At 39.2% G+C, this 27,640-nt stretch overlaps 1 protein-coding gene across 2 annotated transcripts; it reads right to left on the reverse strand.

Moving 5' to 3' along the window:
• Nucleotides 1-6,904: 6,904 nt before the first annotated feature.
• Nucleotides 6,905-24,845, reverse strand: SKP1 (S-phase kinase associated protein 1). Of its 2 annotated transcripts, XM_063120733.1 has the most exons (7): nt 24,738-24,845; nt 21,453-21,549; nt 13,240-13,313; nt 11,201-11,344; nt 10,191-10,331; nt 7,965-8,028; nt 6,905-7,579 (listed from the first exon to the last, which is right to left on the reverse strand). In XM_063120733.1, the coding sequence occupies exons 2-6, from the start codon at nt 21,547-21,549 to the stop codon at nt 7,993-7,995; spliced, it is 492 nt and encodes a 163-aa protein (XP_062976803.1). In that variant the 5' UTR covers nt 24,738-24,845; the 3' UTR covers nt 6,905-7,579; nt 7,965-7,992. The 2 variants fall into 2 exon arrangements, with proteins under 2 accessions (XP_062976803.1, XP_062976802.1); XM_063120732.1 differs by lacking the exon at nt 6,905-7,579 and having other exon boundaries at nt 7,606-8,028.
• Between the last annotated feature and the right edge of the window lie 2,795 nt (nt 24,846-27,640).

The following is a 27,640-nucleotide window of genomic DNA, read 5'->3' on the forward strand; positions in this document are numbered from 1 at the left end:
CATTGGCTCCTTGAATTTCTGCCAAGTATTCATTTTGGTTTCACACAAAAACATCACAGACATGCACTGGGAGGATTGTGTGCATTCCACAGACACACACAAAAGTTTTCTGCTAAGAAAAGCTGAATGCTGCAATCTGTCTTAAGTTTGCAAAACCTGCACATGCTTGTTTTGCATGATTTGTTACAGTGGGGAGCAAGGGGTTCTATACAAGCCACTGAGAATTCACACCTTCAGTCATTAGGAATCTTATATAGCAGCCTTTCTGGTTTCTGAATGTTTATCAGGGCTTATACACCACATACCTTCAAACCTATTGTGGCAGCAGTAAGGACTAAAAAAACAAGCTGAGATTCTGATGTTGCTAAGTTTCTCATTCAATAGGTTGTGTCACGTGGAACGATGGAATGTGCACAGCTCTGCCTGTTAGAAAGAATATGTGATGTAATTTCTGACAGAGTAGCAACACCCAAGCCTAGCTGCATTCCATTAATCGTTCAATCTCCTCATGCTCTTTTACACATTTTTTAAAGAAGTTATTTGAAGGCCACACGCCTTCTCAGACCCCAAACGCCTTCTCAGTGGTAAACAAGATTGACTGCTTTTAAGCCCTTGTGCCCATAAGCACCATAGAAGTTGCTTTTCTAGTGCATTCATTAGAACTGGCACTGTTTATCTCAGAGGACGTCACTGCCCCCTCTGCCTGCAACCCATGGATTGGAATAGGAGCACTGACCTATTGGAGAAAGGCATGCCGCAGAATAGCCAAAAGTAATTTTTCACTGATCAGAAAGCACAGTCCCAAGTCCTCAACAGTGATACTTAATGTAGACCTCACTTGAACCAAGGACTCCATCATAAAAGTCAAATAATATGATCCAGAGCTTACAAGAACAGACTCCAGTGTGTGGACATAATGCTGAACTACAGGGCAGCCACTCACATTCAACAAGCACTGAATGAAGATGAAAATGTGTGAGGTCTTGTGTGCAATTCGCTAGCATACGAAAATACTACTTGATTTCATCTTTCTTTCTTTCTGTGACATTTAACAGCCTGACAAACTGGCAGCAGTAAAACTTCTCAACTTTTCCATTTGCAAGAACTAAAGCCAAACATGACAGAAAATACCCTTTCCAGAAATTAAGTGCATATTTATAGATAGGGTCTTCCCCAATTTTTCCAACTTTCTAGCTATTAAATCTATTCCATCTATTTCAGATTTTAGTTTGATTTGAAAATCAATTAACAGTGTGGTCCTGTGCATGTCTACTCAACAGTAAGTCCCACTGAGTGCAATTAGGCTTACTCCCAGACTTACAGGAGATCAGACTTGAAAGCCCTAAAATGGCCAGATGAGGCATACTTCAGTGTTAAATTCATGAAAATACTCAGTTGCTCCAGATTTTAGAAACTGTCTTTCTTCTGTTAGGGGAAAATGTATGTTATGTGCTGAATGAAAAACAGATAACGAAGTAGGAAATTTTAGGGTTACCTTCTATTTTACATATATCATTTTGAACACAAGATACACACCAAGCACTGTGTCGTAATTAATGCAGGGTTGTAAAAGGAATCTGAAAGCACCTTTTTAAAAATCTGTACTATTTTTGTAATTTAAGGCAAACGCACAAGGGCCTAAACTATTTGGAATAAAAGCTCTTTCAACATAAAGCTTGTTTGCACTAGTATATCCCCCTCTTTATTTCAAGCAGTATTCTAAAATATATTCCTTGACAATCTATAAATGTTGCATAACTATTGTTACCATGCAAGCACAATAGCACTGGCACAAAGGCACACAGCTTAAAAGCCAATGTGAGCCTTTGATTAAGGCTATAGGGCGAGCATATCCTGATTACCACATACAATTGAAATATTCTAGATTTGCTCCCATCCCAAGTAATTTCAATCTGTTTTTCAGAGATGAATGGAGCATGTATATTTTTGAGTCTGTATATTTTCTGGTTAAATATTTATATACCCAATAAATCAGGTTTTTGTCTTTTTAAAAAATAATGTCTAAAGGCTTTCCTATTATTTTAGGGTGGGTGGGGGGAATCAAAACAAGCCTCTCAAAGCTAGCACACCTTTGCTCTCTTCCCTGCTCTGACAGTGCCTTCCCTCCTGTACAGATACATACATGTGAAAATGTACAGCATAGGCTAACATTATCACCAGTTAAAAGCTGAAACATATTCCAACTTTACTATCAAGGGGGAAACTATAAGGCCAAGGTCTAGGTAGCAGCTGCATTTATATCCAGTTTCTTACTTGAAAAATAAATACTTGAAAACATTAGCAAGGAATTTTAGATAAGGAATGTAATGTGCAACTAACATTCTGGACCAGTGGGCTCGTTTCTCAATCTTCCTTTACAGGAGAACTGCACTTTTAAGCATGAAGAAATGAAGATTAGGATGGGCTATATCTAGAGGAAGATAGAGTGAGTTTAAATTAAAAAAGAAAGATACCCTGCCCCTGAATCAGTGACGAACAAGCCCTAGCTGAGAATAGGCTTTAAAATGTGCAGGGTGCTGCAGCAGAGGCACAAAATCCCCAGCAACACAGCTTACAGTATGGAAGAACCCACAGCCCAGGCATTGCCCCCTACTCCTCTTTCCCCCTGGAAAAGGGAGGAAACGGTGTCCCGTTCTCCCACTTATCTATCTGGTAAGGGGAAAATCTGTGGAATCAGGCACCTGTCTATTACATCATTTCTTCAGTGAAAAGGCTGAACAGGCTTTTTTTCAAGATTTACAAGAAAATATTGAACAAGTATCTTTTGGAAATATAAGATCTCTTATTAGGGCAGACACTGCAAATCACCTAATGGGATCCTCCCAATGATATCATGCTAATTCTAGCTTCTCCATCTTAGGGGGATGTAATCAAAGTTTAGCTTTGAAAACAAACGTTGAGATACATGGAAAGGTCTTTTGCCAATACAAAACAGGAAGAGAGAAAAAATACAGGAAGCATTGAGCAGGAAAGTTTACATTTAGAATCAATGCAATTGTTTTGTGAGACAACCAACCCATTTCAATTCCAAACTTGAGTAAGCACTCTGCAGTTGTTTACATATTTGCCCTGTAAGAAATGACAGGGAAGAGGTAGAGGGGAAATATGTGAAAGGCCAGACAACAATTTGACGCAATATAAAGAAATCCTTCAATAGATTAACATAGCAGTTTTAGACCTCATTCAGCATGGATTAAAGGAGTGAATGCATGTGGAAACATACTGACCACCTCACTGTTTACACATTGATGGCAATTGATCAACAACATGCCTATTGCAAGTTTTTCAGTATATGTGCAAGGGAAGGCTCTGTATATAAATCGGTTCAATGGGAGACATCAGGTCCCAATTTGGGGAGAAATGGTGGGTAGACCAATCATGGCCTAAATACCAAGATGAGAAAGGACAAATGGGATTTCCTGTTCTTTTGCCCTGCTTTCATTCAGGTATTTTGAGGACTGAAAGGAAGCAAGAAAAGAGAGATAGGTGTCCTGATCCTGAGTCATTTGAATGAAAGCAAAACTGGACCTCAGAACTCCCAGCAATTTAATGCCTGTATAAAAGAACTTGCACTAGAGTAACACCATCTTGAAAGCACTACTTTCAAGTGCCACTGAATTTCTCCTGCCTTCCAAAAGAATTCACTGTCCTATCTTTCGCTCGGAGGTATTCTGAAATTCTGTAAAATCCTTTTGCCTGAAGCCAGCACAAAATCATTTTGCATCTGGATGTACATACACATCTAGGGCCCATTAGGTGTACATAGTTAGTTGTGCAAAAAAGTGCAAAAACAGAGCTGGAATAGGCAACTTCTGTGTTAATCGGTGACTGACTAACATTTTTGTATCTAGGAAGAGAAACTATAATTTTTTAAAGTTAGACTTTAGAACCCATTTAGAAGAAATCATGAATTGCATACAGAATCTTTGATGAATATTCCATAGAGCAATTAACAGATCCAAAAACACAAATGTCACTTAAATGCCAAAAAGTAGATCTTTAGAAATACTATATGAAGTCTTTTGTATCAATACATTATCTGTTTTTTTGTAAAATGAAAGCTTTGCCCTTTGTTTTACTCTCAAGAGTTTAATTCATACATTGCAGTTCTTTAATTACATATTTGATTTCCTGAAGCCTGTTTGAATGTACAAGTCATGGAAATACCACTTTAATAAGTCACATAAAACCTCTGTATGTATGTATGTAGCAGGGAAGTGTCTTTTATTTGTTCAACAACTATAACAACTATCATCTGTTGTATTATGTTTTTACTTTGAGCTTGTATTTTTTGGCTTTTATGTTCAAATTTTGTTTATGGCTTTATAAATAAAGTAATCTACCAGATTGTTCATTCAAAAATGGGCAACTGGAGACTATAATCCTATAAAACGAACTGTTATATGATCCCTTATTAGCATAACTTTTGCACTCCATTACAGAAGTACTACCACCATCTAGATACAGGATGCAGACTATGGGGAAAGAAAACCTACTTTTGGACCAGAAATTTATTATTATTTACTTATTATTAATTTAGAATATTTATATACCGCTCCCCATTGAAAAATTTCAGAGCGGTGTACAATGTAAAATGAAAATAAAAACAGAATAAAAACAGTTAAAACAAAATTTAAAAGAAGCAATAACAGTAATCCAAGGCTGCATGTTAGAGAAAGGCTTCTTGGAATAAAGATGTTTTCAGGAGGCGCCGAAAGGAGTACAAGGTTGGAGCCTGTCTGACCTCCAGAGGCAGGAATTCCACAGGAGGGGCGCCACCACGCTGAAGGCTCTTCCCCTGGTGGATTCCAATCGGAGGATGGATCTAGGTGGAACCACCAGGAGCAGGCCCTCGGATGACCTCAGTGACCGGGCAGGTTGGTAAGGGAGAAGGTGCTCTCTCAGGTATCCTGGTCCCAAGTTGTTTAGGGCTTTGTACACACGTACAAGAACCTTAAACCTGGCCTGGTAGCGAATAGGCAGCCAGTGCAGTTCCCTCAGCAGAGGAGTTACATACTGGAAAGGGGCAGCTCCAGACAACAGCCGAGCTGCAGCATTCTACACTAGCTCCAGCTTCCGGAGCAGCTTCAAGGGCAGCCCCACAGAGCACATTGCAGTAATCCAATCTTGAGGTTACCAATGCCTGTACCACCATGGTCAAGCTATCCTTGTCCAGGAGAGGCCGTAGGCGGCAAACCAACCGAAGATGGTAAAACGCACTCTGAACCGGGGCGGCTACTTGAGCCTCCAACGACAGAAATGGGTCTAAGAGTACCCCCAAACTACGAACCTGTTCTTTCAGAGGCAGTGCAACCCCATCCAGAACAGGCAATGAGCCTGTCTCCCGGACTTGGAAACCACTCACCCACAGGGCTTCCGTCTTGCCAGGATTCAATCTCAGTTTATTGGCCCTCATCCAGCCCATTACTGAGTCTAGGCACTGGTCCAGGACCTGCACAGCCTCACCTGATTCAGAAATAATAATTTGGGTTTATCAAAGGAAACAGAAATAACAAATTGGATTTTTCAAAGGAGGCAAAAGAAAAATGCAGTACTAAAGGTCAAGGGGGGCAGTAGTAATGCAGAATTTAATGCTTTATCTGTAAAAGCAGTGTGCTAATGGCTACATGGGCACATGTGTCCATGAATCAATGGATTTGCATCCAGATATCTGCCTGCAGAATGGGGTGGCTGGTAGCTGCTGCTGCAACTATTTTAACACAATTTGGACATAATTTTTAAAGCACTCTTTCTCTCACATGAATGCATACAAAAGTCCACGTTACCCTCCATACTGAGAATTGTGCCCAATCGAGCCTCTCACAATGAGTGTTGTCAGCAGCCAGCATACTGATTAGCTCCTGCTTAGCCCATACCAAGCAACACTGTCTGCTTAAAAGATCACAGCATGCTGACGCAAATTAACTTTGCGCTCCCTAACTACTGTGATGTAGGATGGCTAGGCTCTTAAGATGCTCCCTAACCCACTTCAATGCAGATAAGCAACTGTTTTTTATGTACAATGAAGTGTAAGTGTTGGAATTATCCTGCTACCAAGAGAAGCACTGGTTGAGGGGGTGTGCTTTGCATGCAGAAGGTCTCATGTTCAATCCCTGGCATCTCCAGGTAAGGCTACGAAAAACACCTGCCTGAAACCCTGGAGAGCCGCTGACAGTATCAACAATACGGAATTAGATGGGCCAATGGTCTTAAGTATAAAGCAGCTTCCTATATTCCTATGTACCCTTTCCTGCTTCGGTCTCCGCTTCATGCTCTTAATATAGCTTGGATTAATCTCTGTCTAGACCCCAGAGAACACCAATCACCCCTAAGCTATGGAGATATCGGACTTACTTCTTTCACAGAGATTTCCACAGGAAACATGTGCCACCATCCTGAGGCAAATTCTAATTACTAGAACCAGTGGAATAACGAACTTTTCCATGCAATCCCACACTAGACTCAATGGCTGAGCAAATGTTACTGAAAACAAGATCCTAGAAAATGAGAAGTACGCACACACATCTCAAACCATTTACAACTCACTGAGTTGTAAATTCTATTGGAAGGGTAGAAATGGAGACATTTTAGATAAACCACTGGGGCAGGGTTTAAATAAGATGAGGTTGATTTTGAAGAATATTTAAATATTTGTTTGCTGGTGTTTGAAGCTCATCTTTTTGGCAGCCTTTTTTAAAAAAAGACTGCTTGTTACTTCTGAAGACAGCTGGCACTAATTAAATACACAAATAGTCTTACAGATTAACAGCTTGTGAAGTTGCCCAGCAATATATGCACATCAGCTGCTGTACATATTTCAATTCTAAGATAATTGCCATATTTGACTCCAAGGATTCTGTATTAAATGCTCAAAGGTCACCACTGATCTTTGAAGTGAAGAATATTTATTAAGGTTTTATTCTATTGTGCATACAGAAAATGGAATGCAATACAAGCTAAAGGAACACTTCACTGCTTACTGCATATCATCCCCCTAATCCCTACAAGGGAATTGTAAAAACTGAAAAAAGTTCCTCAGCTACTTGCAAGTGGTTTTTTTCCTAAACAACCATCAAATGACACATCAGTATCGCATTGTTTGCACAGTGACAAGTCACTGCCACCCAACTTCATGTTCAGCATTGCAGACTAAGACTTTCACAAAACTATAAAAGATATCAAAAGGCTATAGGAAAATACTGTAGCTTGCCTATTGGCAGGCACCAACATTCACCGTCTAACAAATGTTAACTTTGGTTCTCTGTTTTTGATCACATAGCAGGGTTTAATCTGTCGGCTTTGGGGAATAAGCACATAACTGCAATTTCCATCAAGGAGCATAACCTTTGTTATCTGGCTGTAAAAGGGGTTCAGCTGCCCGGCTCTCACTGCCTTTGTAAAGCCTACATTATGCCACCAGAATTGACTATTAACAAGCAAAGCTAACAGGGCTTCTTGGCAGTTGTCACCAACACAAAAGATATGGAATGGAAGAAATCCCAAGCAACTCTTCCTACTGGCTTTCCAAGACATCCTGTAGTTCTAAGAAGCCATTAGTCTGTGAATAAAAATAGGCTTCATTAATTCTGTTTCAGAAAACTTTTGCAAGTGGTTTTATTTACAATGCCAGAGGTTTCTGAATTTCTGACATCCTACATATTTTAATGTTACAGTGATACATTTAAAAGCATGGAAAGGCTAGCTTGAAGTGCTAATTGCCATACAGAATCCACACTTAGTTTACTTTTATTCAGAGCAGAGGAAAAGTAAGGACATCAGATTACACTGATAAAAACTCAACCATAGGATTTAAATCTATATTCAAACATTACACATGCAAAGAAAACAACACCCTACTAGTACAACTTCATTTGCTGCTGCATTTGTCTAATATTAACAATTATAAACAGAGCAGTGCAACTGGCATTTGGAACGATCCTTACAGTGTTGTTATGTGTCAGGAACAAGACTTCACTTCTCTTCACACCACTGGTTTTCTTTGCGTACCTAAAAATCAAAACAACCTTGGTGATTACATTTACTATACTCAAAATTTCTGAAACCTTAAGCAAAAACTGAACTCACCCAAAATAAATGCCTCTCCTATAAAATCATTCTGAGGTAAAAAGGGGGGGGGACAACACCTGTGATTGAAATGTTTTACTCTGTAAGCTAGATCTAGTAAATGTAGATCTAGATCTAGTAAAAACAGTGTGAAATAGCATCCCATCCCAATCTAATATAGGCATGGAGAGGCTGTTATATAGATAAGTGAGCACTACATTGTAATAGCTAACTCATGCTCCCCAAAAGTTAAACCTCCTTAGAGTTATTTTTAAAAACTTTTTTGTACTTCTCAATATTTTGGTGAACTGCTGAACCTGTTGACACCTCCTTTTTGTCATATGCAGTGCCATTTTGGCTACATAAGCAATAGTACTAATTTTTGAATATCAGAAATAGAGGGAATGTTTACTTCCAAGTATACATACAATCAGGCATGTGGGTGTGTGAGGGTTATGTACAATCTGGAGTGTTAGCTGCAGGCTACCAGTAACCACTATTAATAAACTAGGTGATCCACTGAGATCAAACGGATAGATGCTACAACTTGGACTTGAAAGCCTTCACTTTGAACTCAGACTCAACATGCTAGATAGCTTTAGGGAAGACTTTCTGCCAGTGTCAACCCTTCACCCCCACCTTATATATAACATTGGGAAAAGCAGCTTATTTTCATAAGAAAAGGAAAGATTATTCTAAAGAATTACTTGTACATGACTCTACAGCTAAACAGATAATTGAACCCAAGCCTTCTCACTTGGAATCTAACTGGACTTAACTACTCTACCATCTCAGACAACTTGTTGGAACTATAGCAGTTATATTTGTCGAAGTCATCTTACTCATGGGAAGGGGGGAATCTGTCCATGTATTTAAGGCATAACTAAAGCCTTATTCAGGTGTTCAATTTTCATACCGTTAGAATTGTGTGAGAACAGGACCATACTAGTAGGCCTCACTCCATCAGTCACAAACTCACTGCCTTGCATGTGTTATAGAAAGCCTGAAGTGGAGGGGAATTGCTGATGAAGGCACATAGGTCCCCAATGCAATTTAGAACCCTCATCAGGATTCTAAATCACCATCTGGCAGGGATGCGTTAGGGTGGATTCCTGCATTGAGCAGTGGGTTGGACTCGATGGCCTTGTAGGTCCCTTCCAACTCTGCTATTCTATGATTCTATGAAGAGCATCCTACACACATACACAGCAGGCTTCTTGCTTCAGATCCCCTCCTCCAGTGCATGAACCATGAGGCTGGGTGATGGAAACATGGGGAAGGGCCAATGAGCACAGCCCTATCCTCCTATGCAATTCCAATCACATAAACATTTCGAACAATCATCCCAGAGGGTCAGCTTAAAGCCGCGTCTACAAGCAAACTAAATTATGCTTTGTCAACATAAAACAATCACTAGCAGAAGTGGCCAAACTCTTCTCTGTTTACTCAAACTGCCTTGATTAAAACCAGGGATCCTTAACACATTCCATTGTTGGTGTACAACAGACTGTGCTCTATTACATGTTGTGATACCAGAGCAGTGAGGAAGACCTCTGCTTCATAATTAAATTACTGCTCTATGGTTCCTAATGTTATGAGGTCTTGGTCCTTGCAAGAGGGGAAAAGGCAGGGCATAAATGTAAATATAAATAAATATTTTAACTATCACATTTCTGTATAACATTTTAGTTTGGTATTTTACCATTTAACGTATATTAAATAATCTATAACACCAGTCTTCCCTGACCCAGTGGCCTGCAGATGTTTCGGACTGCAACTCCCAGGATTCCTGACTGTTGGCCATGTTGGCTGCGACTGACGGGAGTTGACATCCAAAACATCTCGACGGCACCAGATTGGGTAAGGCTGGTTTACGCATACCTAATGGTGGTATACACAGCATGCCTTAGTTACACGTTACAAACTTTGAACAGTTATTTTATCTTATGGAAGATTTTGACCAAGCTCAAGAACACCTACAGAGTATAAAACGTTATAGAGCAACAATATTGATTTATTAACTCAGCAGATTAGACCATATATCTGGGATGACTAAGGAAAATGGGTATCACAGATCCTGTTTGAACCAATGCAGCTTGGCATACCTGGGCCTCTTCTTCTTCAGTGAAGTCATTCTTGATATTAAAAGTCTTGCGAATTTCTTCTGGTGTTTTTCCCTTGATCATGTTTGCAACAGTCTTGCATGTCACATCAAGTAAGCCTTTGATGTCTAAGTAGTTTGCAGCCTTTGGGGAAGGGGGTGGGGGTGGGAAGACAGATTTGAAGTCTTGCTCTCAGTGTTCTACCATCATTATTACTTAGAATAATAATTATATTATTATATGCAACAACAGTCAATAACAGATACATCCTATTCATTTTCAATGACTTACTTGCAGGATCTTTTAATAAAATGTCTAACTAAAACTAATAAAATCTACATGTCGTTATACACACTTCTTTAGTTTAGAGAGTTTATGGGTACAATCTAGTAATGTTTTTTTTAAAGAAGTGGTCATTATTTAATTATTGAATATGTAATCTACAATATACCAAACCTTAAAGTTTATGTCATGGTGATCAGCTGCTTTTGCTGAACCACCACTCTTAGGAATTTAAGGAGTGTCACGCAAAAGACACAAATCAAAGAAGCCTGTGAGTATATCTGTTGTCGCAGATTCCACTACATTTCACTCCTAGATTCAGGTGGCCTTTTGTCCTCAAGTGGCAGACTCACAGTATTCAGTCAATTATGCATGCTAAAAATAACGTTTGCTTAATGAAATTAATTGCTTGCATTATATGCACAATTTCTGCACCTTTTAAGAAATACTGAAGCTAGTCTCTGAATATTGACATTTTAGAACCTAGGAAGAAATTCTATTTCAATAAAGAATTAAAAATTCTTTAATTAAAAAAAGTTCTTTAATGTTGAAGAATTAAAAAATTCTTTAATATTATTAAAAAATATATGCTAGGTAGTTCTGCAACATATTTTATAACTCACAATATTACATTATTCTATCAAGTTCTACACTATTCTGCAAATAAAAATATAATGAATAAAATTTAATATATGTGTAGCATCTAAGCAGTATAAACAAAACCAACTTACCAGGATAAGTTCAAAGAGAGTTCCTTGATCTACTTTAAGGAATTCCTGGTCCCACACAGGTATGTCATCTGTTCGTTTCTCTTTGTTCTCATCATCTTCAGGGGGAGGTGGATCATCTTTATGGTGGGTGCACCATTGAATTACCTTGAAAAATCAAGAGTAATGGATTTCTTTATTTAGCCTAAATTTGTTCTTACAACTGCAAGTAGTTCATTTTGGTTAGCAATTTGCTCTGACAGTATTCAGAGACCTTTTTGTATGATCACTACTTAGCAAGATACTGCACAATTATTAATCATTCTTCACAATCACTTGAGCACATTTTACTCATTTAAAATTGTAATTCTTTCAGTACTAACCTCACAAAGTTAACAGTAGCATAAACTGAAAGAACTTAATTTGCTGATACTATGAACCTGATTTTATGCTCTTACTACTCAATTGTTTTCTCAGTTCCAATCTTGTGATGCCATTTGAATACTTTAACTGATAGATGGACCCAAACAAAGGATCATGTACTGTAGCACAAAGGATCAATGGGTACTGAAAAACTGGCAGGAAGAATGGATGACAGAAATGTGGAGTTGGATAAAACTAAATGCTAGAACATTAATACACGCATAGGTATGGGAGTGCTACTAGAAATAATGCAAATGTTCTATGCAGTGTAGAGTAGCACCAAACCAAATACTTACCAATGAATAAAATTTGTTTTTTAATAACATGTTTTCCCAGAACAACAGTAGCATGAATATGAAAGTATAGTTTTTAACCATTTCAATAGGAAGCATGAATATGGCCTTTATAACCAGACTCAGTGACTAGAATACTAGGAAAACATGAATGAATAGGTGACTTGTGTGAGAATCCACTAATTCTCACCACCTTAAATTAAGAGTTTTGTGCTGCTAGGGATGCCTCACCACTTCTCTTTAACATTTTCTGTACAATTATGAAGCATCTACCAGCTACATTTTACAATTGCTTCTTCCAACACAATTTTGTACTCCCATTTCATTGTGGGGGAAAATTTGCTAACTCTCACTCTCTTTCGTTTGTGCATGTGTGTGGCTCAGTTCAGACAACACATCAGTCAACAGTGTGAAAACTCCACTCAACGGTTGAGTTTTTAGGAAGTATTTCCCACACAACATGTTCTAACTCCACCATTGTGTGGCTGTGGGCTACCATGGAATTGAGTAAAATCCATCATGACATTTGATTGACAGTTCCTCTGCCCTCTCTCCTCCTCGATCCTCCCAATGGTATCCCTTCAGCCATTGCTGCAAAAAAACAATCCCAGCGGTTCTCCTAGAGAACCACTCCCTCTTTTTGCCGCTCTTGCCAGGGAACCAGTACTGGGCAAAAGGCAGGATACAAATAAATATAACAATTATTATAACTCTGTAGCGAGTGGGAAAAGTCAACTCAAGAGAAAACTCCACAAATCCCTCCACGCAACACAATGGCTGTGCAGGATCTCCTCTGCACAGTGTGGATATTCTGTGTGGAGTGTTTTCCAAAAAAACCTCCACCGTTGCAAGGAGTTTTCCCGCCAGACAACACATTTCTCAATGGTTGTGTAAAAACTCCACCATGGAGAAACGTATTATCTGAAGAGTGTGTGTGTGTGTGTAATATAGCAAAGATAGTTCTACCACTATTTACCAAGAAAAATTAGTGCTGAATGACCATGCCAGTGGTGAAATGCATGGGGTAGGGAAGCGTACAGCCACCTTCACAACATCATAGAAAGGCAGTAGTATCTTTAACAATGCATTTGTCTTTAACAATGCCACATTCAATAACTAATAAGGTTCTGTGACAAACTCAAATTGCAACAATGGATGAACTAGAGGGGAGAAGTATTGTGTTATCCTAAATAAAAATGCAACTGCATTTTCCAAGCACTAGATATACTTACTCTCAATAGAAGAACCATATTGGGAGCTTATGTCTGTGCTGTACAACCAAATTTGACAAACTGAAAGTTCATACTGTATAAGTCACTAAAACAGAATAACTATTTAACGTATTACCTTTTTTAATATAGCTGCATTAACGTTTGGAAGAGGAACAGGATCATCGTCCCCTTCATCATCCATCCCCAAATCTGAGAATTGAAAGCAAGCAAAGTCTATAATCAGCAACTTATATACTTTCATTTAATAATAGTAATGTTCTGCTGTAACAGTAATAGAAATGTTCATGCATTGGAACATAATCCTATGCATGTTTTAGATAGGAAAAAAGTGTCACAACTCCCACCATTCCCCAGTGCTAAGGAATGCTGGGAATTGTAGGACTTTTTTTCTGTCTAAACATGCATAGGAATGTTTAGTTAGAATCAGATCCAGTGCTTGATTTATACTGGTTCATATTTTAGTAGTAGTGAAGTAAGTCTGTTAAGTGCCATTTTTCCAAAGACACTTACTCTTCCAGTGTGAAGGGTTATGCAAAATAAATCAAGTATACAGTGTGTTTGTTCCAGCCATTTATGTAAGACTGATGGTGTTAGAAGCAATGCAACTATTTTATCTTACATCTGCCCAAGGTAGGGCATACTGCTGAGCTTATGTATGTCAAGAAATACTTTTGTAAGCCGCCGTGAGAGCCTTTTTTGGCTGATTGGCGGCATAAAAATCCTTAAATAAAAAAATTAAAATAAATAAATGTATTAAACAGATGCCCAACCCATTTTTTTCCAAGAATTTTCACGATCTCCCTAGAGACCTTATAGAAACTGTGAATTGCTTGATCAACATGAGAGGTCTGGAGTCAAAGTTTGGCTGGTAAATTCCCCCATGAACACCTAATCAGTTTGACTATATGCATTTTTCCTTCGAACTAGGTTTTTGACTGTAACTGTACAAGTGATCACAGTCTAATTTGTTCACCTTTACTACCTCATTGACCTGATTTGCACAATCACTGCAGCTTAAACAAACCACCATCACTTGTTTAAACCATTTACCTAATTACTTGCCCAAACATGGCTTGTTGTGTTGTCTGAATCCATGCACTGTACTTGAGAGTTGTTTCTGGGTTTAGACAACACAAGCTGCACCCAAGCAGATAATTAGGCAAATGTGGCTTGTTTAAGCTGCAGTGGTCGTGTGTACCAGGCCATTGTATTTTGTCTGGGACAGAAAGGTAATCCTTTTGCTTTACCTCACCCCTCACACATCTATCTATCTAGTCCTTAGTCAATGCAGCTATCTTTACAGATAAGCCATTTGTCTACTGCTCAAGCAGCAACCGCACTGAGAGAAGCTGCTACCTTGGCAAACCGTTTCTTTTTTACTATGGTCCTCAGCAGTCAAGAGTGACAGATTAATTGGAGGAACAACATCAACTTAAGGTTATTTCCCTCTCAGAAGGCATGTGTGTGCATGCATAAGATCAAAGATCACCATCCTATACATATCTACATAGAAGTAAACTCCACTAAAACGTATTTAGCAAACAGGGAAAAAACACACATAGGATCAGAGTACAAACAAGTCTCCATTTCTCTGTTTCTCCTTCCCCAAATCAACCATGAGCCAACACACACACTGTATATGCTACAAAGGTAGTACAACCCAAGATATATAGTCACCTCGCAGCCCAAGGACTCCATTTGGACCCCAGTGGTCTGACCCAGATCCTAAGTTTTTGATCCTAAGCATTCAACACTACCATTAACCAAACAAATCATTTTTCCCAGATAAGCCAAGACGTACGCATAAGGCTCTTTAAGTCCTTTCTTCACATGAACAGCAACAGAAGTTTTAACCAAGCCTATGTTGCCAGTAACATGGAGAGGGTGGTCAAGTGCCATTTCATAAAATCAGAATTAGACATGACTTCAAAGGTCATCTAACCCAACCTGCCTGATGATGCTGGAATCCATTACTACAGCATCCCTGATAAGTTGCCAACCAGCCTCTGCTTAAAAACCTCTAACAAAGAAAGAAGATTGTGCCACCTAATATAGGAGTACCTCTTAAGCTTTTAGTCTGAATGAAGCCAATACTAAATTCGGAGTAACTAAATTCAAAGTATGACCTCTGTCAAAAAGTGCCAAGTGTACAGGAAATAATGTGTGCTATCTGAAACTTTAGAGCTACTACCAAAGCATAATAGCCACATCAGATCACAACAAAACACATACTGTTAGGAAGGAAATAAAAATCATTTTTAAAGCTTGCCAATCTGTTTGCAATTATCTAAACATGCCTCAGAGCTCACCCCAACATGGCTACAGTTGTAGCATTATTATAAAAGAACTCTTAAACCAAACATTTCTAAGCTCATGTAGAAATTATTGGCACAATCTCCCAATCATGATTAGCGCAATCTAAATGCAGACTGGTCTAGAACATAATCATATTAAGATGACCTTGTGCAGAGCCTGTTCTATTTTGTGGTGAATTCAGATAGAAATTGTATGCATTTGGATGGATTAAGAGCTTAAGAGGTAATAGATCTATGTAAATTGCTGATGATTAAAAGAGCTATACCATTACTTGATGGACTTCTGTTTTGCTGCAACTGTGCACTGCCCTAAAATAGTAGCAAAGAAACAAGATGTTTTGTCCAGAGCAAAAGGATCACTGAGCAGTGACAACACAGCCACACCCTAGGAGAAGCAAAACAGCAACACCAATTAAGGAGCTTCCTTTTAGGCAGCCTTTTCCCCTTTAATGTTAACCAAACTGTGTCATGCCTAACTGTGTCATACCTTTCTTGAAGCCTAAGTCCATGAGGTCTTACCAGCATCTGGAGTTGTTGATATATACCTTTACTATAGGCCTGGGGTTGGCTTCCCAAGGACAACCCACAAGCACCTCTAACAATCACTTTCCAATTTTTTTAAAAATTAGAGTTATTTTTAAATCTTTAAAACATTTCTGATACTGGGTGGCTGGAAACCATAACACCAGCTTCCATCTGCCACTCCCTCTTCCCTTCCCCAACATGCCTCTAGGGCCCTGGTGAGCCCAGAAGCATTCAACAGAGAAAAAAGGAAGCAGGTGCAGCCACTGGAGCTCTGCTTTCCAGCATGCCTAACCAGGTAGTTAAAATGACGCTTGCAAAAAATAAAGAAATAAAATAACTGCTGCTGTTTGGCAAGCTTCAGGGGAACAACGACTGGAGTTGTTTGGCCTGGATTCTTATATGCACATTAGTTTTGGGGATGAGTGGGGGAGCTTTGTGTGTGTGCATGCAAATGTGTGTTTGGAGACTGGCAGTAAATGTCGGTGTTTTGTGGAGTTAGTTTCGGGGGTAGATTTGTTTCTCTGTGTTTGGTGGTGGGGAAGGAATTTCTCACAGCATCAGCAGTTTCACTTCTGCGAAATTGGTATTTTGTTCTTTATGGAAGCAAATATGTGATTTGGCATTTGGGGTTCAGGCCCAATCTCTACCTTGGCCAACTGACTTGTTTCTGAGCCTCAATAGTTGGCATTCTCAGGGTTTGTTGTGAAATAGGTATTTTGTTGTGCTATGCAGGGTCAAATTTGTGATTTGGTGTTTGATCATCACACCCAACTATTGCATTTTTCTCAATTTCTTGAGAAAGTTGCCTGTCTTTTATGACTAGGCAAGCTCCTATGGCAGCCATTTTCATGGTGAGGCCCAAGATTGTATCTAAGTTTTCTTAATGTGCCCATCAGCCCAAAAAGTTTGCAAACCCCTGCTATAGGCTAACCACACTTAGCATCTCTAGGGCAACTTCACTATGAAAATGTACATTTGTAAACTTTAATGTGTGCATATGTTGCAAGTACAAAATTAACAAAGCAGTGAATTCAAATAATCCAATTATTCTAGCAAAAAAACATTAACACGGCCTTAATTATTTTTCATTTCTATGTTGACTTTTATGCCCTGCCTTTCCCTAACATGACCCCACCCCAGCAGCTTACAATTGTTAACACAAAATATAAAAATACAAATTCCATATCAAAAATATCACAATGCAAATGCAGAGTTAAAAATTAGAACTAATAGAAGATACTGGGAAAACACTGTAAAGGCTGCTGGAGGTTTGTTCCCAAGGATTATAAGCAATTTGTTTCCAGTGCAGACCATCTGGTTAGGTTCCACAGCCTCTTTTTAATTCCTGGCAATCAGAATTACATTTTTATCCTGCAAAATTTAATTGCTTCCAGGGATTCACAGTTCTAGCAATCCACTCAAATTCTACATGCTATTACTTTACAAAGACTCAACCATAACTGGAGCAGATATGGTGAGCGTCCATTATTATATCCTAAATAAAAGCTCAAGTGTTAGAACTCTGCTTTGCTTAACTTTGAAATACCTTCACAATATACTCCCAAGTACATATATGTACTTTCCCATTCCCAGCTAAATCCAATTTTTTTTCATTATCCTCCTCTAGTTCAGACATACATGGCATCCAGTTCTAGCAGCTTGTATTGTCCATGAAAGTTTTTCTATTCCATCTTCATCCAACCTCTCCTTAGTTTAACCAGTCTAATTAGACATACTGATCGCTCAAATGAATTCTTTTATGTTTCAGTTACCATTGCATTGCACTTACGAAAATTCCTTTAATAATTCAGCTGCTGCATAAGCCACCCAGCTTCACAGAAAGAGCTTGTGAAGCAATGCATAAGCAGAAGCCTGTATTCAAAGTTCCATGCATGAAATGTAGAATTCAAAGTGAATGGCTGTATTTGTTCCAATCACTCTGAAGGTGAGCTAGTGACTACATAAATAACCATGATAAAAGCAGTTGTACTAATACAGTTACTTTCTGGCACAATAGCCTTTATTAAATTGTTCAACCCTTTATTAAATTGTCCAACCCTTTTTTAAAGTCATTGATGCTAATGGCCACCACCACATCCTGTGGAAATGGGTTTCCATAAGCTAATTATGTTTTTGGCAGAAATACTAATTCACACATCAATTTGATTGGGTGATAACCCCAAATTCTAGTAAAGAGAGAAAACAACTGTATACATTTTCTCATACCATTCTTAATTCTATAAACTTCTATCATATCACACACTCACAAAGTAAAGACTAAAAATTAGGGCTATTCGTTTTAGGGGGAAAAACATTACCAAGGGGTAAACGCTCCAACTCCTTGATCATTTTAGTTTTCCTTTTCTTAATCCTTTCCATATTCATTATACTTTGAGATAGGTCAGGGATCCAGAATTTTTGGCTCACCTTTGCAGTCAAACCAAAAATTGCAGCCAGACCTCTGTCCCTCCAACATACAGAAGGTGTATCAACCATGCAGTGACCACTCCACTAGGGTCTGTATTATTTTTTCGACAGTATAAATCTCAGCCTTTTCTCCGAGTCTCTTTTAATGAATTCTCTCCCTATGAGACTGTAAGAATTTTGGCTGTCATAGAGACATTTTGTTTTATTGTTGTGGTTGTAACGGCCTTTGTGCCATAGACAAATAAAATGTATCTACCTAGACCACTCCTATCAGTGCTGCAGGGCAGAAAATTTTATACAGATTTTTTCCCCAGCGGTTTATGGTTCAACAGAACATTTCCTGATGCACAAGTTCAATAGTAAAAGTGAAGGTATGCCATAGAAAATACAATATTAGCCAAGCATGGCAGTTTCAAAGCTGTAATTGTTTTTCAGGTAATTATCCCTGGTAAGTACATGACAGAATACATGTAGGTATGTGATAGACTACATGTATGTCATTGAAATGCCTAAGTGTCTCAGAGTGAAATGGATATAAAACTAGCGACAGTAAAAATGAAGGTGCACCTACAATTTCAGTGGAAAAGAATTGAACTGTTGAAACAAATGAGTGATTGTCAGCATATCATGCACAGTTCTTTAATCTGCTAAAATTAGTGTCAACCTGTTCAGTACCTTTGAGGTTTTTTCTTGAATGTTAAAAATGTAAGCAAAGTACATGCTATTGTATTTAAATTTGTACAAGTATTCCATTAAATTGACATAATGGCTAGGTTCACATGATAGAGAAGCAAATAAGCCACTGTAGCTTATTTTCTTCATCTGCACATGCCAGTCTCATGTAATTATCATAACTGCCCTCACCAACTGTGCTGTTTCTCATGTTGTCTGAAAGTGGCAAGGGTGGGTTACAAACCACCCCAGAATCCATGGCTTGCTCTGGGGTGTTAGGATGGTTTGTAACCCACCATCACTGAATACATACAACCATGCCTGGTGAGAGTAATTATGCAGCATGTGACTGGTGCACACAGGTGGGAAGGTAAGTTATGGTGGTTTATTTTCCTTCCCAAATCATGCAAATCCAGTCAATGATTATTTAACCCACTATTTGCAGTGATGCATGCAGCACATGAGCCAATTCTGCTTTCTGCAAACAACCTCCAAGCAGCCTGATCCAAGTTCATGGGTGTGACATGTGAACCCAGACCACTGGGTTCCTACAAACCACCCCAGAATCTATGGCTTACTATAGGGGCTAAACAACCTAAGGGTTAAACCATAGGTTGTTGCTTAGTTAACTGCTGGGTTGCTTAGCCCCTAAATAACCCAGCAGTCCAGGTTCACACATCATGCTCATAACCTCCGATCAGGCTAATAGGTTGTTTATAGAAAGCAGAAACTGAGCGCACACAGCGCACATCCCAGGAAATCTTGGGCTAGTTAATGACTTGCCACTATGGTGGTGTGAGAACTGGGCCAATTCTGATTTAATTTTTCTCTCAAATATTTCAGGTCAAATACTTGTGTATTGGGACTAAAAATTAACATTTTGAGAGAGCCAGTGTGAGTAGTGGTTAGAGTGCTGGAATAGGACTCGGGAGACCCAGGTTCTAATTCCCACTCAGCCAGTCACTGACTCTCAGCCTAACACCTCACAGGGTTGTTGTGAGGATAAAAAGGAGAGGAAGAGAACTATATGAGCCACCTGGGGTTCCTTGCAAAAGGAAAAAAGGCAGGATATACATATTATTATTATAATCATCCTCATCATCTTTATCACTGTAGGATATTTGTAGGTTTGTTTATTAAATACAAGTAAAAATAAATGTGCTAAATTAATCTTTTAGGGCATCAGAAAATTTTCCAATACAAACTGAACATTTTCCAATACACAATTTTAGGAAGCCCCACATCATTGCCTCCCATCTTGCTTTCCTGTGGAAGCATAGTGGCACTCTAGGCATCTCAGCCTCGCAGCAGCAAAGCAAATCCTTCACCTCCCTTTTCTCATTTGGAGTGGGAAACTGTGGCAGAAGCTTGGCCTGGCATGGGCCAAACTGCTCTGGGCACCTTGGCAACACCACTATCAAACAACCCACAGATTTCTTCACAACCTCAAAGCTGGGGAGAGAACAGGAATCCCCACACAACTACCAGGATGATCCCCACCCATGTTTGCAGCTACAAGGTTGTAAGAAAGTGTGGACTTGTCACATACAGTGTGCAACACATTCACCGTGACAAGTAGAAATGTGAATGCCTACACAGGGTTCAAATCTGTACCTATTATTATTATTATTATTATTAGTATCCCACCTTTTGGGCAATACTGGGCCAATACCTAGTATTTGAAATATGGCTGTGCAATGGATTTATAATACCTACAATATTATTTTCAATTGCTTTAATAATTTCTAATATGGAGTGCCACTGCACATATAGTTGAGGTTTTCAATGAGCTATTCTTCACAACTCACTTTCCTGGATGGTCATGGCCACTGCAGACCCCATTTGTCTATATAAAATCCAGTTTTGAGTATAACGAGCACACAGGAGGACATGTCACATACACAAATGGCAAGAGGAATGCACCATAAACTAAGTTGTACTTCTGTTTTCTAATTACTTGTTTATACCTTAAAAGTTTTTTGTTTTACACTGGCAAGTCATAAAAGAACCGAAAACATAACTCCAGAAGCATGTTGTATTCATATCCACTCATTTACGAGGGAGCTACATAATTACACTAAACATAAGGAAACATAGCACCCTAAAGACTAAAACCTTCTGTGAGGTCAGCTTTCATGGACTTGGGTCCACTTCATCAGAAGCCTGATGTTTGGCAGAATTTTTTTATTTACACAGAGAATAGTTAACAGGGCCAAAAGGTACAAGAGGTACAGATTAGCAATAAGCCACTTATATCCCAAACTTCCCAGGTATGATTTCCAGTTACTTCACATCAAACAAAAATTTAATCTCTTCTTGTTGTGTAGAACTCTTCTTCAGATCCACTTACTGCAATTTACTGTATCTAGTATCTTCATGCTGCCCTTACCTTCCAACATTGTCTTGATTGTTACAGACTGCTTTGCAATTTCCACATCAACCTCAAATATTTCTCCATCAGAACTCTGCAGTTTAATTGATGGCATCTATAATAGGAAAATATTAGTTAATGTTCTTAGCTACATTTATAGGACAGTTCTGTTACATAGAGCATCTCCTACTAAAGAAGCAGACTATATGTCACATACATTTATAGAATAGCATTTATGGAGATTTCCCAATAAAGTTACTATTTAGAATTTAAATAGCACTTTAGAGTGTTCAAAATACTTCATGTATAATGATCCTTACACCACTGATGACAGGCCGATATTGCCCCCGATTGCAAACTGAGAGCTGACAGAATGGTTTGCCTAAAATCACCTAATAAGCTAATGGCTAAGTAGTGATTTGAACACATTACAGCTCACTCTGTAGCCACACACTAGTTTTATATGGACCTTTTTTAAAAAAAATATGTTTACCATCAGTTGCCAGCATGTGCAAGGGTGAAGCAGGTGTCTTGCTCAAGTACTGCAGGCAGTTTATTTCAGGATTTCCTTTTAAGTGTGGATAAAAAGTTTCAATATGAAAGAAGTACAAGACTGTTTTCCTTTAACCTGATCTGTTTGTGCACCAGTTTAAACAGTAGATCACTTACAAACAGTATTGAATATCTTCCTTCAAATAACTACATACTCATGTCACAAAATTAAGAGAAATTCTTAGGTATTTCGCAAAGACTTGATTCTTGGCCAATGCCCTGAATCCAATCATTTGGACTATGTACCAGGCAAGCTTCCAACATATGATACTGCACTTTCAAACTACCCAATGCGTCTTTTTCCTTAGTATCAGTGGGAAAGGGTGATTTGTGCATTAAGGAGCGATCAGGCAAGTTGAAAGATCCTAGTTTAAACTCTTGAACACTAGTACTTGCAACAAGATACTTTAATCTTATTAACCCGCTTTCAAACTAGATATGAAACCCCTAAATTATTACCATTAAGATATAGAAGCAGAAATAATCCAATCGGATTTTGCAGGCAAGTTACTAGAAATAAGTTATATTCCCAAAGTACAGCAGTGCAGACCTGAAAGATGCTATAGCTTACCAGCTATGAAAGTGTTTAGTTAAGCACTTTTTTTAACAAGACCTCTCAGGTGCAATAGCCTTTTCCCTATTAATAGCTTATTCTTGTAAAAGCTCTCAAAGCTAACTCCAGCATATTGATGGTATGCTGTCCAGTTTTACATATGAGCTTTGAAAAATGCTATCTTATACATTTTAATGGTATGTAGTTTCCTTGAGGAGGACTAGCAGCCCGCAGCCCACGATCTCCTCCTTCTCCACCAAAGTCCCATTTTCTGTATTGCTGATCTTGGCAGCAATCAGCTCAGCCACTGCATAACATCAAGTTCAAGCTGAGTGCATCATGAGCTCAAATCTGAAAGGGGCACAACCTTCTCACTTTACATCTACTTACCTTGCTTAAATTAACAGATTAACATACCTTCACCAGAAGATTTTTGAAAGCTCCAAGACTAGCATACATCAGAATACAGTATTCTTTTAAAAACAATTGTATTATGAGGTATGCCCATTTGTAATAATAGCTTGAAGAAAGTTAACAAATAGATCTTTAAAAAAAGATGAACCATAGGAATATGTTCTAACAACACACTCAGGGTGCACTCCTATACATGTTTAGACATGCTGGAAGTTGTAGGGCTTTTGTCTGTCTGAACATGCGTAGGATTGTACCCTAATTCTTTTAGTTTCATTATCTATGCACATGTGCAGTGGGGTTGTAACAAGCTCCAACCTGAGTCATTCTACAGGAAGCTCCATTATGAATAGGTTCTGTTACTACCACCAATTCAATCTTCTAAAGTACTTTTTTAGCAGCTCCAGTTTATTGGAAATAGTATTCTGCTCTGATAGTATTTTGCATGGCTCTTTAACTAGAAATTGTATTCCAAATACAATATATGGAAAATTTATCCTTAAAGGTAACAAGAAATGTGAATAGTTCGCAGCAAATAAGCATTATATCAACAAATATACCAATTTAACATAGCTTACATGATACCTAGAACTTTTGAAGCTCACTTAAAGTTCGAGTTAGAGTGACTTTTAAAGATATTGACATAATGCAAAAATTGCTTTTTGTGAGTATGTGCACAAAATGTTGGGAGTGTAACTATTTTTTACTCCTGGGGTAGAAGTGTATGCTGAATTACTAAAGCAACAAAGTAAATCCCTCCCATGGCCCTTTTGACAAAGTAAGTTTGACACATAAAACTCTGCAGGGCTCTCTTTATACATTAGTGTTTTGAGGTTGCATCTAGTATTAAATTCAATCCACTTTTTAAAAGCTCAGATTTAAACAGTTGTGCAGTGTTCAGATAATGTAGCCAATGGATCAGTCCACTTTTAACATAAGGTTGGATCAGATGTAATCATGACACGCTTAAATTTCATTTCAATGGGTCTACTCCAGGTATCACTAAATCTGGATGCAGCCCATTATCTTTCTTACTTGTCAGTTTTAAATTGTGCATTTAAACTCATGGCAATAAAGAAGTGTTATTTTAAAAAGTTTCGGATTAAATGGCTAATGACTAAGCACATCAGCAACTAAGACCTCTACTTTTCGAGAGGACCAAGTAAAGCGCACTGTCATCAGCATTACACTCCTACTCTTCCCTCAATTACCCTTGCATCTCCGTGGACACATGCAGCGAAGAGGATCTGTTTGAAAGCCTGTACCCTCCAGGGCAAACCAAAATGCCCTTCGAGAACTCACCCTATCAAGGAAATACAGCACACATCAGCCATTTTACAATGTCATTTTCCTTAATATAAAACGGGAGGAGGGGGAAGAGAGATAAGGAAAAAAGAGGGCGATTCCTTGGCTCGGTAGAACGAAAGAGGAGCATCAGCAGCAACGGAGGACGGGGAATTCTGCGAAGTAATTAGTCACCGTCCCTCCCTCCCTCCCATCTTCCCCTGCCTCTGCAGGACTAGCCCCAGAGCTGGAAGAGGTGGCGGAGGCGGCATATGAGTTGCGTCCTTCGGCACTCTTTGACGGCGAGGCGGCGGCGGCCGCTCCCTTAGCAACCACCCGCGAACAGCCTCTGAGCCCTCGTCCCTTCACTCCGCTGAGGCCTTTCAATTCCTCCCTCTAACTTTTCTCTTTCCCCAGCTGCTGCTGCTGCTTCATCCGCAACCCCTGCCGCCCAAACTTAAGAAAGGAGGCCTCGACCCAGACCAGGCCTCGACCTCGCTCACCGTGAGGCAGCAACGGCGGCGGCTCGCGGCCTCTCCTTATACAGTAACACCACCGTAAATTTAGCAGACAGCGCTGAGGCCGGACTGCGGCCGCCACTTCTTATAGAGTTGCGGGGAGGAGCGTAACCGAGGCGAGGGCCCAGCAGCTGACTCCGCCTCCTTCCTGTCACGAAACACGGAGCGTCATTTTGGCGCCTGAGGTAAAGGAGTGGTGGGGAGGAGAGGGGAAGGGGGCTGCACGCCCTTTCCTCGAGATCGGCAGGTGTTGTCTGTTGAGTGTAAGAGAGAAAGGAAGGAGCAAACTGAAATTTACATATGGAGGGGGGTGGATATAGTTAACTCATGTAGCTAACCGCCTCGGGGTCCTTCAGGCAGAGTCTAAGACTGCCTCCATAAGAACACTCTTGGCAACGGTCACCTCACGATGGCGGCGACAACGGCGTACGTAATAAACGTAACGCCGGCTCCCGCACGCAGAGTGCTCTTGGTGTTGCGCATGCGCTTCGCTGGCATCTCATATACATTTCTACTTTGTCATTCGTGTACTTGACAATGTGCGCTCCAAATTGTCAGGAATCTGTTCCTGGACTCCCGGGCCACAAAAAAACATGGGGATATGGCTGCTTTTTCTTTAGAATAAAAGTGCTCAGTTTAACCCACCTTAAAAAGCATCAAACTAGGCACAGCATAAATTGCATGAATGGAATTAGCATGCACATTTTTTTTCTTGTGTAAAAAGCAGCCTCTGGACCATGATGGGTGAAAAGAGAGGTTACTTTTTCCCTCCTTGCCACAGTGTGGACAAAAAACCCATCTTCGAAGCTATTTGTATTTCAAGAGAAGCATCTCTTGAAATGCAAATATCAGCTGTGCAGAGTCAATGTTGCATTATTTTACTATGTTTTATTACTTGTACTCTCCTTTAGGGTTATTTTATAATTTTAAAATTGGTAAGAAAATTCTTTAATAAAACAAAGGTGATCAATCATAATCTATGTTTCATTTTGTATTGATTGCTTTTATATTTGGTTAAGAACATAAGAGCAGCTTTGCAGGATCTGGCCAAGGTCCATCTAGTCCTGCATTATGCTCACACAGCTGCCCATAGGAAACCCACAAGCAGGACATAAGCACCCTCCCACCCATGTTCTCCAGCAACTGGTGTACACAGACATACTAATACTGATACTGGAGATAGCATTTCATATTTTTTGTGGAATTTCACTGCTTACGGTTCAAGAAATGTAGTCAACACTTGCTAATAATTCAGCTCAGAGCTTTTGGGTAAGATTAACACCAAATTAGTCTAGTTTTAATAAACTCTTAAATATTATGAGTTTTAAAATGTACAAGCTATTTCCTTAAGATGTGCTAAAGGAATCACAGCTACTACTATGCTGTAATAGCAATCCAAGTATGATGAGAATTATGAGAGCTTAATTTTCAGTATGCTTATGTGGAAGTTCAGTTGATGTCAATGGGGTTTACTTCTACATAAGCCCACTTAAGTAATGTCTCCCCAGTCTAAATCCACTGATCAGTCCTACAGAAAAAAAACCCACAGCAATGATATACACGTACAAATATAGTTGTGTGAAAAAGAAAGTACACCCTCTTGGAATTGTATGATTTTACATATCAGGACATAATAACAATCATCTGTTCCTTAGCAGGTCTAAAAATTAGGTATATACAACCTCAGATGAACAACAACACATTTATTCATTCATTCATTTATTTATTTATTTATTACATTTCTATACCGCCCAATAGCCGGAGCTCTCTGGGCAGTTCACAAAGCTCTCTGGGCGGTTGGGCTCTCTGGGCACATGACATATTACACCGTGTCATGATTTATTTAACAGAAATAAAGCCAAAATGGAGAAACCATGTGTGAAAAAGTAAGTACACCTCATGATTCAATAGCTTGTAGAACCACCTTTAGCAGCAATAACTTGAAGTAATCGTTTTCTGTATGACGTTATCAGTCTCTCACATTATTTTGGAGGAATTTTGGCCCACTCTTCTTAACAACATTGCTTCAGTTCATTGAGGTTTGAGGGCATTTGTTTATGCACAGCTCTCTTAAGGTCCCGCCACAGCATTTAAATCGGGTTGAGGTCTGGACTTTGACTGGGCCATTGCAACATCTTGATTCTTTTCCTTTTCAGCCATTCTGTTGTAGATTTGCTGGTGTGCTTGGGATCATTGTCCTGTTGTCCAGTCACATCTCACCCACATTTCCACTTGAACATCATGTTGTAGTGTTCACCAATTCTACATGTCATGTGATTTACAGAAGCCCAGGCTTTCAGCTTTTTTCATATGAGTCGCCAATGGTACGGAGCTAGAATTACTAAATGTGCTACTGCTGCTGTAATGTATGTTACTTTTTAAACTATCCAGCCAAAGATAATATAGCAAATTTATATGGCTATTTCCATTATGTTTTGCAGTTGGTGTTTTCTGTGACTTCTGTTAGCATGTAATGACAAATAGCATTCCAAGAACATATCTGTTGCATGATTTAATTATGAGAATCTCCAAGCTGGAGACTCATAGAAGTCACAGATGATTGGTAGAAAAGAAACAACATGGCTACAGCTACAGTGTGTATGCCACAGGCTTTTCTGTGGTATTCCGACAATGCTCGTGTGATGCACCTGAGCCCATAATCCACACACACTAGGCCTTCAGCCGGGAGCCAGTCCAACCATTCTTCTAAGGGCACATGGTTGCAGAACTACTGTGGGCTATTTAAGTCTGTAGCACAGAATTTACAGTGATAAAAAATAAAATAAAAATGTGGTTGGTTGCTACACTTTAGATCAAGCCATGACGTTATATTGGAAATTTCACTGAAGATGTGCCCCTAGGGAATGACATTTTAAAATATATGTGCT

This window comes from Elgaria multicarinata, chromosome 3 (assembly GCF_023053635.1).
Source record: "Elgaria multicarinata webbii isolate HBS135686 ecotype San Diego chromosome 3, rElgMul1.1.pri, whole genome shotgun sequence".
Classification (NCBI taxonomy): Eukaryota; Metazoa; Chordata; class Lepidosauria; order Squamata; family Anguidae; genus Elgaria; species Elgaria multicarinata.

Coding starts and splice junctions, on each gene's coding strand:
- SKP1 (XM_063120733.1), bottom strand. CDS start 21,549: ATGCCATCAATTAAACTGCAGAGTTCTGATGGAGAAATATTTGAGGTT. Junction 13,314..21,452: donor AATCAAGACAATGTTGGAAG/GTAAGGGCAGCA, acceptor TTCAATTCTCAG/ATTTGGGGATGGATGATGAA. Junction 8,029..10,190: donor CTGAAGAAGAAGAGGCCCAG/GTATGCCAAGCT, acceptor TTTGATTTTTAG/GTACGCAAAGAAAACCAGTG.